The 15364-nt window shown below is 39.1% G+C and overlaps 1 protein-coding gene and 1 long non-coding RNA gene across 2 annotated transcripts; one reads left to right on the top strand and one right to left on the bottom strand.

Annotated features, from left to right (window-relative positions):
• The first annotated feature begins 36 nt into the window (after nt 1-36).
• LOC306989811 lies at nt 37-1518 on the top strand. The gene is made up of 3 exons (XR_013795740.1): nt 37-380; nt 553-633; nt 1449-1518. It is a non-coding gene; the product is annotated as an uncharacterized lncRNA (long non-coding RNA).
• A 4817-nt stretch (nt 1519-6335) lies between these two features.
• Nucleotides 6336-8614, bottom strand: LOC306989686 (uncharacterized protein). Its single transcript, XM_079595605.1, has 5 exons — nt 8355-8614; nt 7898-8012; nt 7319-7591; nt 7009-7182; nt 6336-6916 (listed from the first exon to the last, which is right to left on the bottom strand). Exons 1-5 carry the CDS (start codon nt 8433-8435, stop codon nt 6726-6728), a joined length of 834 nt encoding a protein of 277 aa, XP_079451731.1. The 5' UTR covers nt 8436-8614; the 3' UTR covers nt 6336-6725.
• Nucleotides 8615-15364: the final 6750 nt, after the last annotated feature.

Raw genomic sequence — 15364 nt, 5'->3', positions numbered from 1 at the left:
CAGCACCTTACCCTAGACCAGCCCCAGCCTCAAGACCAGCACCTTACCCTAGACCAGCCCCAGCCCCAACAAATGATTACACTTAACCTATTTCCGATAGACACTCATATGCAGCCTCTACCACCCAGGAAAAGACAAAGTAAGTAATCTTGCCTTGCACCCCATCTGTAAATTTGTCCCATGTTTTTTTTTTTTTGTAATCAGAGCACAATATAAAACAAGTTACACATGGTGAATTTCTCCCCTTTTGATGAATTAACCCCCCTCCCCGCGAATATGAATATATAATTCTTAACCTTTTCCCTAAGCCCCACTATCCACCCCAGGCCAAGGCAGACAAGCCCCACCATCCGTCCAACCTCAATTAAGGAAAAGACAAAGTAAGTAATCTTGCCTTGCATCCCATCTGTAAATTGGTCCCGTGGTTTTGTAATCATTGTATTAATTTAAAATAAGTTAACCAAGGTGAATTTCACCCCCTTCAATTAATTAAGCCACTCCCCCAAGATACTGAATATATACTGAATATATAATTTCCCCTTGCACCCTAAGCCCCAGCCGCAGGCAAAGGAGACACGCAATCCGGCAGAGAAGCCCCACCCTCCACCCTTGCCAAAAAGAAGAAAACAAAAAGTAAGTACACATTCTTTGCAGCCCATGTGTATATTTGTTTCTTTTCTTTGCACCCCATGTGTATATCAGCAGCCACGTGTTGGGTGTAAGGGTGTTGTAGAGGCCAAAGTACAATTGATAGTAATGTGAATACGAATTTATGTTAAACAGGTAAATCATTTCATTTAGAAGTTCATGTAATGGTTAAAAATGTTAAATAATACTTAAAAGGTTAAAAGCATACTAGAATACATGTGCTTATAGGATTTGGTACATATTAGTAAAATAGTGTACTGCCTGTTTAACAATAAGCCTTCTTCGGCTACATTACGTTGATTCTCATAATGTTATTCAGATCTTGAGAGTGGTGGAAGCAAATGGTTTTCTTACCTGCTAACTGCTAACTTATAGCTACTTCCATTAGGATTCTTTTATTTCATTAAGTGCTTTAGTCAGCTCACATTCTCTTTTGTAAATCGGAAACCAAGGAATAAAAACAGAGATTTTCATCTTTTATTTCAACAACATTTCTGAAGTGGATTTATTGAACTGTGTTGCTGGGCTCACAATAGACACTGTGGATGGGACTAGCTGCTTGGAATAATGTTAGATAGTTATTAGTGTAAGCCATTGCACATCTCAAGATTTCAAACCTCTACAGGTGTTTTTCCATGTAGCCCCCTTTTATTGAACCAAACTCACACTTGGTCTCTTTCAGCCCTCAAAGTGAACTAAGAACAGTGACTCAGCATTTTTTGGGGCATATGTGAACACCCCAAGCGAACTCAGACCCATTTGAAATTAACCAAACTTTTTTTTTGCCTTTGTCATTTAAGGTTGCAAATGCAGTCGACAGACAATTTACCCATATGATCAAATATTGGAAAGACGGATGAATGAGGTAAGATGTAGAACCATATCTTTCAATCCACATGTGACAAAACAGTAACACTGAGCAGTAGTTATCAACCTTTTTCAAGTATCAACCCTCTCACAAGTGCTACCCCTTACGAAAAAGTGTGTGCGTGTTTGTTTCTGCAGGGGAAGGCAGCAGAGGTCAAAGTGCGCTGGCTGCCTTGCTCTTCCTGGTAAGTGATGGCTTATTCTGTATATGTATCCATTAATTCATTAATTTATTCATTCATTAATTCATATTATTTCCACATTTTCTTTGCCATACATATGTATATTGTCATTCATCCATAGCTAACACAGTCTTAGTGTTTTAAAACTTGGTCCCTCCCAGCCTTCAAAGTGAACTTTGAGCAGTGACTGTTCCTTTTTTTGGGCATAAGGAACACTCTCTAAGCATACTTAGACCCCTTTTAAAGTGAACTGAACTGAGAACATGTGCACGCCAGCCTACAAGTAGTCATCTGGCTCAGGTTTGGTCATATGACATCTGTAGCTAATACATTCTAACCTGTTTGCCCTATACATTTGCTAATTTTATTTTGTTTATTTGGGTTATTTTATATGGTGTTTGCCAAACAGCAGTTATTTTGTTCAAAGTGAAAACCACTGTTCCCATAATGAACCAAATTTAGTCCTCTTAAAATGGCCTGTGAAGTGGACTGAACCAGAAACAACTCTTGTCTCTGTGTTCACATTATGAGTTCACTTAAAGAGGACTCAGATCACTTTCTAGTCTACTTCAGCTGATGGAGTCTTAAGCTGTGACGCAGATGCCTTTGTGGTGCCATTGTGTCTTTGCTGACCCCCTCTGCGCTCGACGTAGAGGCCTCTAAACACATAATTTAGATTATCGTGTCTGTCTACACAGTATTTGCATAGCGACACGGTTAACCTGATGCAGAACTTCAAAGGGTTGTCTGTGGGGATGACTGTGTCCAAGCAACTACCGGTTAGTCCAGTAGTTTTCACTTGGAACAAAATGACTGCTGTTTGACAAAAGCCATATAAAATAAACCCCAAAAAATTATCCAAAAGAAAAAGGCAAACCTTTATTTATCAGCTTCAGATGACATATCTTCAAACTAGCCAGAAGTCTAGTTGTGAGCTTTAGGCTGTACTGCATATGCTGTGTGTAAGATGACTTGTGGACTATTTACAGTGGCAGAGTCTGGCAGGACACCTGGGAGCCGGCCAGCAAATTCGCCTGATGACCTATACTGTTTTACTATTCTTTTTGTATATTTGGTCAGAATTAAATTCACTATTGTTATATTTTATGATTTGTCTGTCAATCATTGACTACACTGAATAATTGTGTCATGACTTCGTGCTCTATTTGATGGGAAAATTGAGATAGTGGAAAGTTGCATGTAGTGACAGTCAAGTCACCTATATTTATATAGCGCTTTTTACAATACAGATTATACAATTATACAAAGCAGCTTCACAGTGATAACATGAAAATAATACAACAAAGTTTGTTTCTAGAAGAATTTTGCATCCTCGTCCACCTTAAGGCAGATCAATAATATTGTTGAATATGAAATGCCCCCAACTAAGCAAGCCAAAAGCCAGGCAACCAGAACAAGTACTAAATTGGCATCATCCTAACTGATCATGAACATTTTAGTCAGTATTTGTTTGTGGTAATTTTGGAGCAAAGTAAATGGGGTCCTATCCCTGGTGACAGATGCCTCCTGCGTCAGGATGTATTACTGAAAAGCTGCATCCTTTTTTACCTCTGACCGCTTAGCACACAACACTGTTTATTTTTGTTATCATGTTTGTCTGTTCAGAACACTTATGAGAGTTTGAAAATAAGAAGACATTTTCAAACATTCTCAATGAAGAGAAGAGGCACATTTATACATTTTCAACAATGGTACATGTAATGATTTTTCCGGTCAGGAGTGAAGAAACGGGCAGGTAACATCATCACAGACCCTTCTCACCCCGGCCACAAACTGTTTGCACTTCTGCCGTCAGGCCGACGCTTCAGATGCGCACTAGAACATCCAGGCACATAAACAGTTTTCCCCCCCATGCTATCTCCACCTTAAACAGCTAACACAGAAATTAACACCTGTTGTATAATTCATTCTCAGTATCTGAGAGAGAAGCAATAATTAGAGTTTTGTTGTTATTGTTTGCTTTTTTTTTTTTTTTGGAAATACATATAGAAATTTTATTTATAGAGCTGCACCACAGTACACAATGCACAAATCTGTACATAAGTCTCTGTTCACATGTATACCCAATATCATTATTATTTTTTAATTATTCAGGTTTTTTCCTTAGTCTCATTGAAATGCTTGTTCTCATGTCATAAATGTATGTATGTATGTCATTGTGTGTTTGCGCACACTTTGCGAATAAAGCTCATTCTGATTCTGAAAGAACTATATGATGAAATATATGAAAGTGAATTAAAATCACACAGCGTCTGAACTGCCACTCAAAAAGGCAATTTTTTCATATCCTTTGCCTCATACAAAGACAGATTGGTGTCAAATTTCACAAATCAACATGTGCATGACATAAGGTGATCAGACTTCAGAGATCAAAACCGGAGACATGAGCCTGAGGAATCGGTAAAGCCAGCAACATTTCCAGCTTGGCCATCAATATACTTTAAAGGTCTATGTTTTCTTCTCATAAAACCAGGGACAGAGGTAGTTTCCCCTGACAATAGGGAATGTGCCAGGATACTGATGACATCGATCTGGTCACCCTGGAATGACTTGACTCAGGTTGGCGGTTTACTAAGGCCTATGACAGTGGTGGGAAATCTAAGGCCTGGCCTTGCAAGGTGGTCCACATGCGGCCTGTTGTGCTGTTTAATCCGGCCAATGTCTTCATGATCAAGGCCTCAGGTCTGATTTGTCAGGAAAGTGTTGCATTATTCACGAAATACAATCAGTTCCCACTTATCCTAACCCTAACTCTATCTTTATTCTCCATGCCAAGTATGAGCTCTTATCCTCTGGCAGAAGATATAGGGTACCCCAATGTAAACTAAGTATATTTCTAAACTATAGGCATAATTTGAACCTACCTCAATTAAAACTTTAAATAATGTTGCTTGAGGCTGCAGGGGTTGTGCAATAGCTTCATGATATAATGCATATAGGGTTGTGTGTAGGTTGCTCTTGTCATTGTTTGTGAAAGATGAGCAATAGATTGCGGCTGTGATGTGCTTCAGTCTGGCTATATATCACTTTATGTATGTTGTTTTTTTATTGTAAGTATATGTCAGCTGTACGATAAAACAAATATGTCAAGTGTTATGTGTGAAGCATTTGAACTTGAGGCAAATATCCCTCTGGGGAGAATAAAGGAGGCCATCGCTGCAAAGTGGTCTCCATGATATGTAAAAATTAAAACTTTGTCGTAGGACTATAGCAAACACATTGTTGGAAAGGTCTCAACCTCGACAGTATGTATGTCAGTCCGAAGAGGATACATTACTCCTGCTTTGAAATATTGACCTCTGAACCTTGAACCCAGTACATGTTTGAAGGCTTGTCATTTAGTGACAGAAGATGCTACACCAGCTGTTATAGAAAGCTCTGGACCTTAGCTGTCATGTAGATATGGTCTCCAAAGTTTACCCATTGTAAGCACTGTCAAATATGGTAATAAGCTATTTTGATCTATTTAACAATTAGATTTTTTAAATCTGATGACACCAGTGTGTTCCCCATCCCAAAAAAACCCATGGTGTATCCAAAATTCTACACTGCCAACTTCTAATTATGAGAAATATACCAATATATTTTAAAACTACAACTTCCACTAGATACGCTGTCTGCAGTGAATGGGCTTCAACTAAACTCAAAAAGTTCACAACTGAGCAACGTGTTGTTTCTGGTGACAAAACCACTGATTAAATATCATGTACATTGAAGCAATACTGGCATTATAAGTGGGATATGGGCTTCGCATGCGCCCCGCTCGGCCCATATTGCAGTGTTCTGTCTTACAGCATATGTAATGTTTCACTGGTAATAAGAGCAAAATAATATTATTAAAATAATGAATAACATGATACATTTTAGGCATTTATTAGCTTGTACAACCACAAAAACAACACACATAGCTCAGACACATAACAAAAATCAGTCAGACAAATACAAAAAGTGAAGAGCATGTCAAGTGATTACAAAGGCCTGGTAGGGACTGACCCTGTGATACATGATGGGGCAGCTATGGAGTGATTTGCAGTGGTGGTAGTGCAAAAGTTAACAGTGCTGGGGTTTAATCAGTGCAAAGTAGGGCTGCACAATATATCGAAATTAGTGAAATGTATACTGTATATCGCGATATGCATAACGCAACAGCTTGCAATGACTGGGGTCATGAATAAAATACAGTTTTGTAGCTTTAATAAGTATCAGGATATATTTAATTCATGCAGTGAAAACTAAGCAATATTTTATTTTTACATTTTATGATTCAGTATCTTTTATTAAATAATGTAGGATAACCTGAAACCCTGTGGTTTACACTGATGTTAAAATAACACTTCTTACGCTACAGTAAAACACTGATGTTCACTTTCACAAGTTATAAGGATGTTTGTTATACATGTAGGTTATATCATTTTAAAGATATTTTAAAGATAATTTAAGTTTATTTTACACACTTTAAGCATTATCGTATCGCATATCGAATATCGCATTATTTAATGAATTATCGAACTTTTCTTCAATATCGCACAGTACAAAGCAATACAAAGCAGATAAGATAAGTAGAACAGACACTTATATTAAATTTAAAAGAAAAAGTTTATACAAGCAGCCAAAAGGGGTAAATAATGGGACCACAGTCCAAACTGTGTAGAGGGGCTAATGTAGCCTGTAAGAGAGTCAAATGGATAGTGGATACTAGACAATAGACAAAGTGATGTGATGGTTGGGGCAGGGAGAGACTCATGCTGAAAAGTCCATTTCTCCACTACCCTTTTGTGTGACATTGAGTTGCTGGTTAGCCCTGGGGGCAAAGGACCTCTCCTCAATGTTGAGCATGCAGAAGACTGCTTCTGCAAATTATCCTCGGTTTGTTAAATGATTAACTCCAGCTCCATGCCAAACACAGAGCCAGCTTTCCTTACCAGCCTGTCCCAACAGCCCTCTTCTTAATGCTGCCTCCCCAGCACACAACAGCATAAAAAAGGTCTCTGGCCATGAAAATATAGTTTAATCGTGCTCAGAGTCACTACTGGTATTGTATTCCTCAGAATCACTATCAAAGTTAATTTCTGTTTCAGTCAGAACTTGAACATAACAGTTCTTTGCATGCTTTGCCAGGCTGTTGCTTGCTTGTTTGTTCTTCATCGTCAAGCTCTGTAGACCTTGGATCCCATCTTGAAGCAGGCCCCACGTCTCACCTTACATGTTAAAACAAATTGAGCCTTTATTAATTAGAAACTTTCAGCAATATTGTAATGTATGCCAAGTATAACACAAAAACATACTGTACCTGATGTCACATTAGAAAGCTGGGATGACATGTGCTTCAGAGTGTCTGCACGGGTGCAAAGAGACTTCCAATGCTTGTTCATCTCTGCAATAAGAATCCTCTTCTCCTCCTCAAGTCTCCTTACTGCCATCACTATGTCAAATGCCTTCCTCTTCGTCCTTAGATCTACAGAGTCTGGAATACATAGATGAAACAAGTCAGTTGTATTTAAGATTAGTATTTAAAGATTTTCTGGGGTTACAATAAAGGCATGATAGATTTTGTGCCACTATGTGACTATTTCACATAGTCAACAGAATTGTGTACATACCACCGTGTGTAAGCTGCCATGGCCAAACAATCTCATCAGATAGAATGGTGTCTAAGGTCAGATGTTCTGCATTAGGAACCAAGGTGTTATACTTTTCCACAAAAGAAAGTAAAACATTTTTTTCCTCCCTGATCTTTCGGCGGATCCGGGCACGTCCTTTGCATCCGTCATTATCTTTATAAAGACGCTGGGACCTCCTCTTAACACTTGCCACCAGCTCCTCAATTCGGCTGGCTACAATGGCAAGATCAGCATCGTTTGGGGATGTTGTTGCTGAGAGGAAGAAATGAAGAGATAAGAAATATACTTGATTCCATGAAAAAATATTATTTCTGGACAAACAATATGTTCATATTTCTCTGTAACTGAGGCTACACTTGTAGTTAAGGTTGAGTATAGTTAGGTTAGTTAGGTTCTATATTGTCCCCATGGGGATAATGAATCTCCACACATCATCAGCAATCAGAGTATGTGCTCTTTGACTACGATTACAATGAGCCTCTTTGGAATTGCAGCCAAGCTTAGTCAGAAGTGATGCATCAAGCAGCATATCAAACAGTATAAGACAGTATATTCTACCTTCTGCCCACTCATTGATATCAATGATCCAGCTTTCCAGTTGATTGTCTGTGATGTCCATTTCCATTTTCATGGCCTCCAGGTTATGCAACTGGCATTGCAGGGCTATTGTGGCCTTCAAACACAAATCACAATGAGGGAAATGCCTACAACTTTGACTATTGTTGATAAGGATTGTTAAGTACCTCCACTATTAGAAAACCACATACAACACTGATTAAATATACAGTATATTCGTAAATACGTGGACAATCAATATACCGGTATGCGGTATGAACATTTACATATTTTATGAACATATTTTATATTAAGACACTGAAAAATACAATTGACACTACACATGAAACCATCCATATATTCTATTGTATTGACTATTGTATTGTATTTTTTAGATATATGCCACTTTATTTTACAATATCGCTATGAATGTTGCATAAGGGAAAACTGGTGTCTTTACCTTCCGATATCGGCAGGCAAGGGTGGAAGCCAAGTTGTCAAACTTTCGTTGGTTCCAGCGCATGGCCATGACCGTCAGCATGTCTATGCGTCCTGCAAAAATAAAAAATATGAGATAATCACCCTTCTTTCCAGTAGCAGTAGGAGAAGAAACTGAGTGTGCAGACTTGTTAGGTACCACAAACTTTTGCGAGATAATAACTTACAGTATAGTACTATGGTACTAATCTGCTGTCTTGTGCCATTTGATTACTGTCCCATGTAGGGCTAGGTATCGTTAAAAGTAATTTGATACCGATACCTTGACTTCGATACCAGTTCCTGAACGATACTTTTTCCGATACCAATTTTATGAAAAAAATATATATAAATCCGTTTTAACAACATTACATTACCTAAAAAAATTAATTGGTTAAATTTTTCTTTTTTTTACACTTAAAATCACGGCTGACACAGTTGTAATTGTAGTTTTAATGACACATAGCCTGACAACATCTCATCTGACAGAGGACTGTGCCGTGCTGACTACGTTATTCATTTATTTTGAAATCAACGCTGAAGCTAAAAAGCGGAATGGAGTTTAATTTATTAAGGCATTCCTCAAGTGTAATGGATAATTTGACTGACGGCGCTCTGAAAAGTGAACAGACATTATGCGCTGAATTAGAGACGATAAAATTGAAAGTAGGTGGGTCTTGTCCCACCCATATACAATGGGTACATGGTACCATATTTTCCATCTATGTGGGTTATGACGCTTACACACACACCGCGTGGAGCTAATAATGGTATAGTATCAAGGCAAATCGGTCGGTACCTAAAAAGTATTGAACTCGATAACCAGCCCTAGTCCCATGAAAGGGTTAGTAGGTAAATAGCACAGTATAGTGAAGTAGTAGCATGAAACAATGGCGCAGAACAGTAGGCAAATGGCATAGAGCACTATGGCAGGACAGTAGGTGAATGGTACTCTGACGTGTATTTTTTTATCACACTGCCCCTCCTTATTATCCTGCCTTCAAATAAAATAGGATGATGGTATTGTAATCGATCCATCCATTTGTGTTGAATATTCTGAGCTTTATATTTTCAGACTCAGCATATATGCATGTGCTTAAAGTGGCTCACCATTGTCATCAGGATTAAAATGTACTGCTTTCCTTACCTGCTTTTGACATGTGCTTTGTGGTAACAGCAATCCTTGAGAGGAAGGCGTTGCACTGCTCCACCTCTTCCCCAAGAGTCGAACCAGCCCCCTCCTGATACGCTCCACTCCATTTTACCTTTAAAAAATAAAACAAAAAAAACAAACCTAAGTGGCAACAATCTTATGCAGGGTTTTCAGGGAAAGAAAATGTCATGGACAATCCTTTTTTCTTACCTCACATTTGAAATCATGAGCTTTGGCATGAAAAACAGAAAGAAATGGCCTCATGGTGAGGAGATCCTGAAGCTCAGGGCATTTCTCTGTCACTCTCCGGAGGTAAGGCCAGTACTTGCATGCCACATCCATAGCGAAAAATGTCACTTGCTTACAGGCCATTTGCTTTTGGAGGTACAGGGGGTAGGCAAAAATCTCCCCCCTGAACATATTGAGGGCACGGAGGAGAACCCCATGACGACATACAGCGAGTTCCAGGCCCTCCTCGTCTGTTTTTCCTGAGGACTTCTGAGACGTTTCGCGCGCCGCTGACCACTGCCCTCCACAGACACCTCTTCCAGAGACCTAAAACATGGAAGATGGTTAACAGTCCAAACTTGTTCAAACAAAGTTCTCTATAGGACGTGGTGTTTTATAGGTAAATATAGTGAAGTTGTGCAAGTTTACATGACTGGTTGAGGTATGGACATAGTCCACAAATCTTGCGACGTCATCATCATTTGCGATGAACACGCCATCAAAGATGGCTTGTTCCTCCGATCTAAATAAAAGAGATACATATTAACTTTAAATATTCATATGATTTTCAATTCACAGCAGTTGCTTTAAAAGTAATGAACCGTCAATGCACACAGGATTTTGTAAATACCTTGCTGCACTCTTGAATCTGTAGTGCTTGCGGTTTCCATCAACAGATACTGCAACCATGTCTGGGCTGCACGCTGGGCAGTCAAAGTGGTCCTCCTGGCATAATTTGTCCACTTCGAATCGGACAGCTTCCCACTCCAAGAAGCTTTTCCGGAAGCTGTCTGCTGTGATGTTACCGCTCTGTTTCAAAAGAGTTCAGTAAAACAGATCAAATTAAATATGTACTGCACTGAAGTAAAATACTCTAAATGGATACATTTCGGGATGTTTGTACTAATTTTGTAACCAATCCTTAGAATACATATCAAAGGAAATTAACAATGTGTAAACTTCACTCATAGACTATACACTGGTGTATTTTGGGGATGTTTGGCCCATTAATCCAAGGGAACACTTCTGGGATAAGGAAATTATATTGGGGAGAAGATGTCAAAGTCTGTAGCCAATGGAGTTGAAGTTGAGATCTTCAGAATGACCTGTTTTTTTTCAGAAATGGTTCAGTGCAAACTGCATGACTGATGAGAGAACATGAGTTTATGGTTGTTTATAAAGGGTCTAAATAAAAAATAAAAAAAATCCTAAACAGTGCAAATGTTCATGTGTACTTTCTATCATCATCCTCATGCCCTCATAGTATTATTTATTGAGTTACACAGTTATTACCACAAATACTTACACGGCCAAAGCGAACAGTGCGTTGATCCAGCATTCTAAGAAATGCTTGGCTAGACATCCCTGGTGCTGCCATCTTCAGCTCTTCAAAAGAAAAAAGGACATCTGTCGCGTACACAGTTGAATGGTGAGAAGTGGCAGGCCAGTAGTCATTATGGATCAGGTCATCCACTCCAGGACTCCAAGTGGCTTCACATGCCTTGCATCTAATCTGAGGCAATCTGAGATCATATCGCCCTGGAAAAAGAAGGAAATATATACTCACAGTTAATTTTGACAGACGCAAACTGTGTCATTCTGACAACTGATATGGGAACCTTTGACTAAGGATGGATCAGGAGGACACTTCTACAAACATTTTGTAAGGCACTCTATTGGAAGGCACACTTTTGTCAGGCAAATTAACTATCCCCATTCAAACAAAGGTTAACTGTTTTCCTCCACATAGGTGGGCCCAGACAATCTAATCAACACACAACCTATTGAATTGGATTTCCAGCCATGATAAAGAAAATTTCTGGATATGTGTTCCACAATGTAACGTATGAATGTAACATAATCATGATTTTTATATGTTCATAGTTGTGACAAAGTGAGAGGGAGTATATACGAGGTGTGATCAGCAAATACCTGTGGGTGAAATTCTGCAGGAGTGACCCCCACCCCACCCATAAAGTTCTTCTTACCATTCATTGTAACCACAACTATGGACTGTCCTGCGATGACACTGGACGATCCTTGTAGACAACCGCATATTGTCTCTGGCATCTCCAAAGGTACAAGACGATCTTGAAAAAAAAAAAAACACATGGATGAGAATTAAAGAATAACATATTTATTTATGTGACTTTCAAAAACTACAACTTACCACACTGGGTTAGAACCCTCTCCACAACACAAGTTGTGGGAGGCAACGGATGAAAAAATGCAAGTGTCATCGAATCCCTGTTGTGAAACACTTGACCTTGGTGGACCCTGACATCACACTGCCCACAGAGGAATGGGTGTGGTCGGCAGTCACAACAACGGATAACGGCTGGACCGTTTCCACAATGTTGGCAGATCCGAGTTGCCGCATGTTGTCGAGCCACCATGGTGTTGACCAGTCGGGGTCTCTCTTTCTCCCACCACCCTGATATGAGGCTCTTTCGGGTCGACCAGTCTGTTGAGGCTTGTGGTGTTTCATCCTCATGTATGTCCTCACCCAGTGAGCATTTAAGCTCTTGAAGGAAGGACTCTGTTAAAACAATGCACAATATTGAAAAACTGTAGTAATAATAAATATTAACATACTAAATTAACATATTGTTTTGAACCAGTGCAGTCAAAATAAAGAACACACCTGCAGTAACGGAAGGAAAGTCACTGGTCACTTCCCCACTGGTTTCCGGAGCCCTGACATGAGAGACACCCTTCTTCCGACTCTGGCTGTGACTGGGACCTGCTGTAGCAAAAAAGCTGTTGCTTTTTACACTCAATGAAACAAACTTTACCTGATGCTAGGCACAGGTATGTAATAATAACCTCAGATATGTTCTAATTCAGACCCATGACTTGTGATTATGTTGTATACCATTTCAAGATGCAAAACTAGATCTGGAGATAAAGTCTACAATTTAATTAACATGAATGTAAAAAAAAGTCTGACCTCCTTGTTTTCGGGATGATCTGGGTCTGCCGTAAATAATGTTTCCATCACTGTCCCTCTTAATCCACCTAACCTCTTGCTTGCTGTTTGATGGCTGGCTGGTGGATGGATGGCTGGTGGAAGGCTGACTGGTGGATGGTTCTGCTTCCTGGTGTATGCTAATGAGCTGTTCAAGCTCTTGGAGGTGAGCCTGATGTGCAGCCTGATCGACAAGGTCACTAATCTCCTTCAGGTGACGGTCCATCTCAGGATCGGACACGGCACACAATATAAACACACAGGGACAAACAAAAGACAAGACAGACAAAAAAAACAAAAACACCACTCGAAGGGGAGGGAGGAGAGACAGTAAGACCTCAAGAGAGAGAGAGAAAACACAATACAACAGTAGAGAAAGTAACAAGACAAATGTGGCTCTTAAAAGTGCCTTTTTTTTTATAAGATGCTGCTAATAAGTATTAAGATGAGGGATAAGATGAGATAAAGGGAAGGAACCTACAGAGAAAGAGAAGAACAAACCAAAATAGAATAGATCAACAAACTACATATTACAATATAAATAACTACTAGGCTAAGACATTAAGTAAATTGCTCCTCTTATTTATTCATGCAATCACAATATCATAAAAAATGAATGACTTTAAAAAGAAGTCATTGTGTGAGCAAGGGTTCTTCTATCATTATTTTTTTAACACATCCTTTTGTTCTGCCTTGATTCAAATTGATAAACAAACAGGAATAACGTGATCAGGGTACTTGTAAACTTTGCCTTGCCAGACTTAAAACCGTTATATATATATATGTATATATATACTAGCTACTTTGTTTTGTTTGTTTGTTTATTTCAGGCAATGGCAAAAAAAAATACAAAGTAGACAAAATATAATTAAGTCATATAGTGCAAAAAACAGAATATACAGTATTTAAATATGACAATAGAATTCTGCCTGAAAGGGAGTGGGAAGAAGACAACTTATTTAATACCACCCCACTTTGCATCTCATTGTGATTCAACAAACAGTTGTATTTGATTTGATTTGATATACTTTATTAATCCCACACTGTGTAAATGTCTGTGTTACTGCAACTCAAAAATAAAACATGAAAAATAAAGTAAAAAAATAATTCAAAAATATAATGTCACTCTTTTTCTAATACAGCTCTTACAGTGGGGTTCAAAATCAACAAATACGACAACATATTTGTTTTTGTTTTTTTGGCCATAACTTCCTCATTTTGGACGTGTAAATTCTTATTAATTTCTCTTCTTTATTTGACTGTTGTAGGGTAGGCTACTTACCGTGGTGGAATCGCGCTGGGCAATGGTTTCTGGGATCGTCGCACACAGTGTGACGCGTTGCACAAAATTGCGCCAAAATATCCAGCGCGGTCTCACCCTAAAACGTCATATACTGACGGGTCTTGACCATACGTCAACATACGACGAAAAGGGTATACCCCTATAACGTCAATATGAGACGCAGACATAAGCGCACCAGCAGCGCCTCCTAGCGGTACCCTAACGCATACCTAAACCCAACCGTACCCGAATCGTCACATATGGACGTTAAAGGGTACCCTTTTCGTCGTATGTTGCCATATGGTCAAGACCCGTCAGTATGTGACGTTTTGGGGTGAGACTGTGTTAAAATATCAATCATAATGAAAAAGTACAGTCTTAATATTTTACATCCTTGCTCAAACATTTAAAAGAATCAGCATGAATGTCTGAGTGAAGGAAACACGGGAATATGTAGCCATTACATTGAAACACATCACTTCCCAGAATGCATCCATCTCTTTGCCAGGCTGGGGATGGCCATATAATATTAATACAAACATTTCTGCAGTATGCTATTTAATTTATCACAACTTCATAATCAATATTGAGAAAGATCTATAAAAGTAGGCAATTATTATTATTTATTTTTTTTGTCTGGACCAGACAGAATTTTAGGACAGAGTCCTGGTGTTGTTTACCCATAGCGACGGTTGCTATGCGTCGCTGGGTGAGAGACACAATTAACCAAATAAAAAAAGAAAGGAAACAAAGTACAATTATAAAATATCCCACCTAAATTAAGACACGTTTAAGCCTACAGCAAATATGCAGTCCTGTAACTCCTGTAATTATGCCATTTTAATGTAGCCCAACACTATATTAAATTATATATAAAAGTCGTGGTAGCGATTCAGACAAGGGTTTCTGCCCCACAAAAATGTATGGTCACCGCACCAATGATCGTGACAGTCCATGCGACGACTCACGCTACTGCAAAATACACATTTGCAGTACAAAATCAATCGCCTGAAGCAATACTTTCCAGCGCAGGAAAACCGCTGGATGCCTAACCCCCTTTCGTCAAAATCCAAAGATGAGGGATTTGCATTCAAATCTATTGGATGACCCTCTACGGTGCCACGCGACGAAGAGGGGTACCCTCAACGTCGGCTTATGGACGTGAGGGGGAAATGACCAAGCGGCAGTGTGCGACGAATAGGGGTGAGACCGTGTTGCCCCGTATTGTTCCGCATTTAATACCCCCCCCCCCCTTATCTAATGTATGGTAAATACTGGTAAAATCACATTCAGAAATTTACTTTCTGGCATAGCTATATCATAACAAATAAACTGAGGTTGTCATTTAGCCTATAGATTTAA

Source organism: Phoxinus phoxinus, assembly GCF_949152265.1.
Source record: "Phoxinus phoxinus genome assembly, chromosome: 21".
In the NCBI taxonomy this organism is placed as follows: Eukaryota; Metazoa; Chordata; class Actinopteri; order Cypriniformes; family Leuciscidae; genus Phoxinus; species Phoxinus phoxinus.
Note: the sequence above shows the minus strand (reverse complement) of the source record. Positions and strands in the feature narration are given on the sequence as shown.

Coding starts and splice junctions, on each gene's coding strand:
- LOC306989686 (XM_079595605.1), bottom strand. CDS start 8,435: ATGCTGACGGTCATGGCCATGCGCTGGAACCAACGAAAGTTTGACAAC. Junction 8,013..8,354: donor TTGCCTGCCGATATCGGAAG/GTAAAGACACCA, acceptor TTGTGTTTGAAG/GCCACAATAGCCCTGCAATG. Junction 6,917..7,008: donor GCTTTCTAATGTGACATCAG/GTACAGTATGTT, acceptor TTAACATGTAAG/GTGAGACGTGGGGCCTGCTT.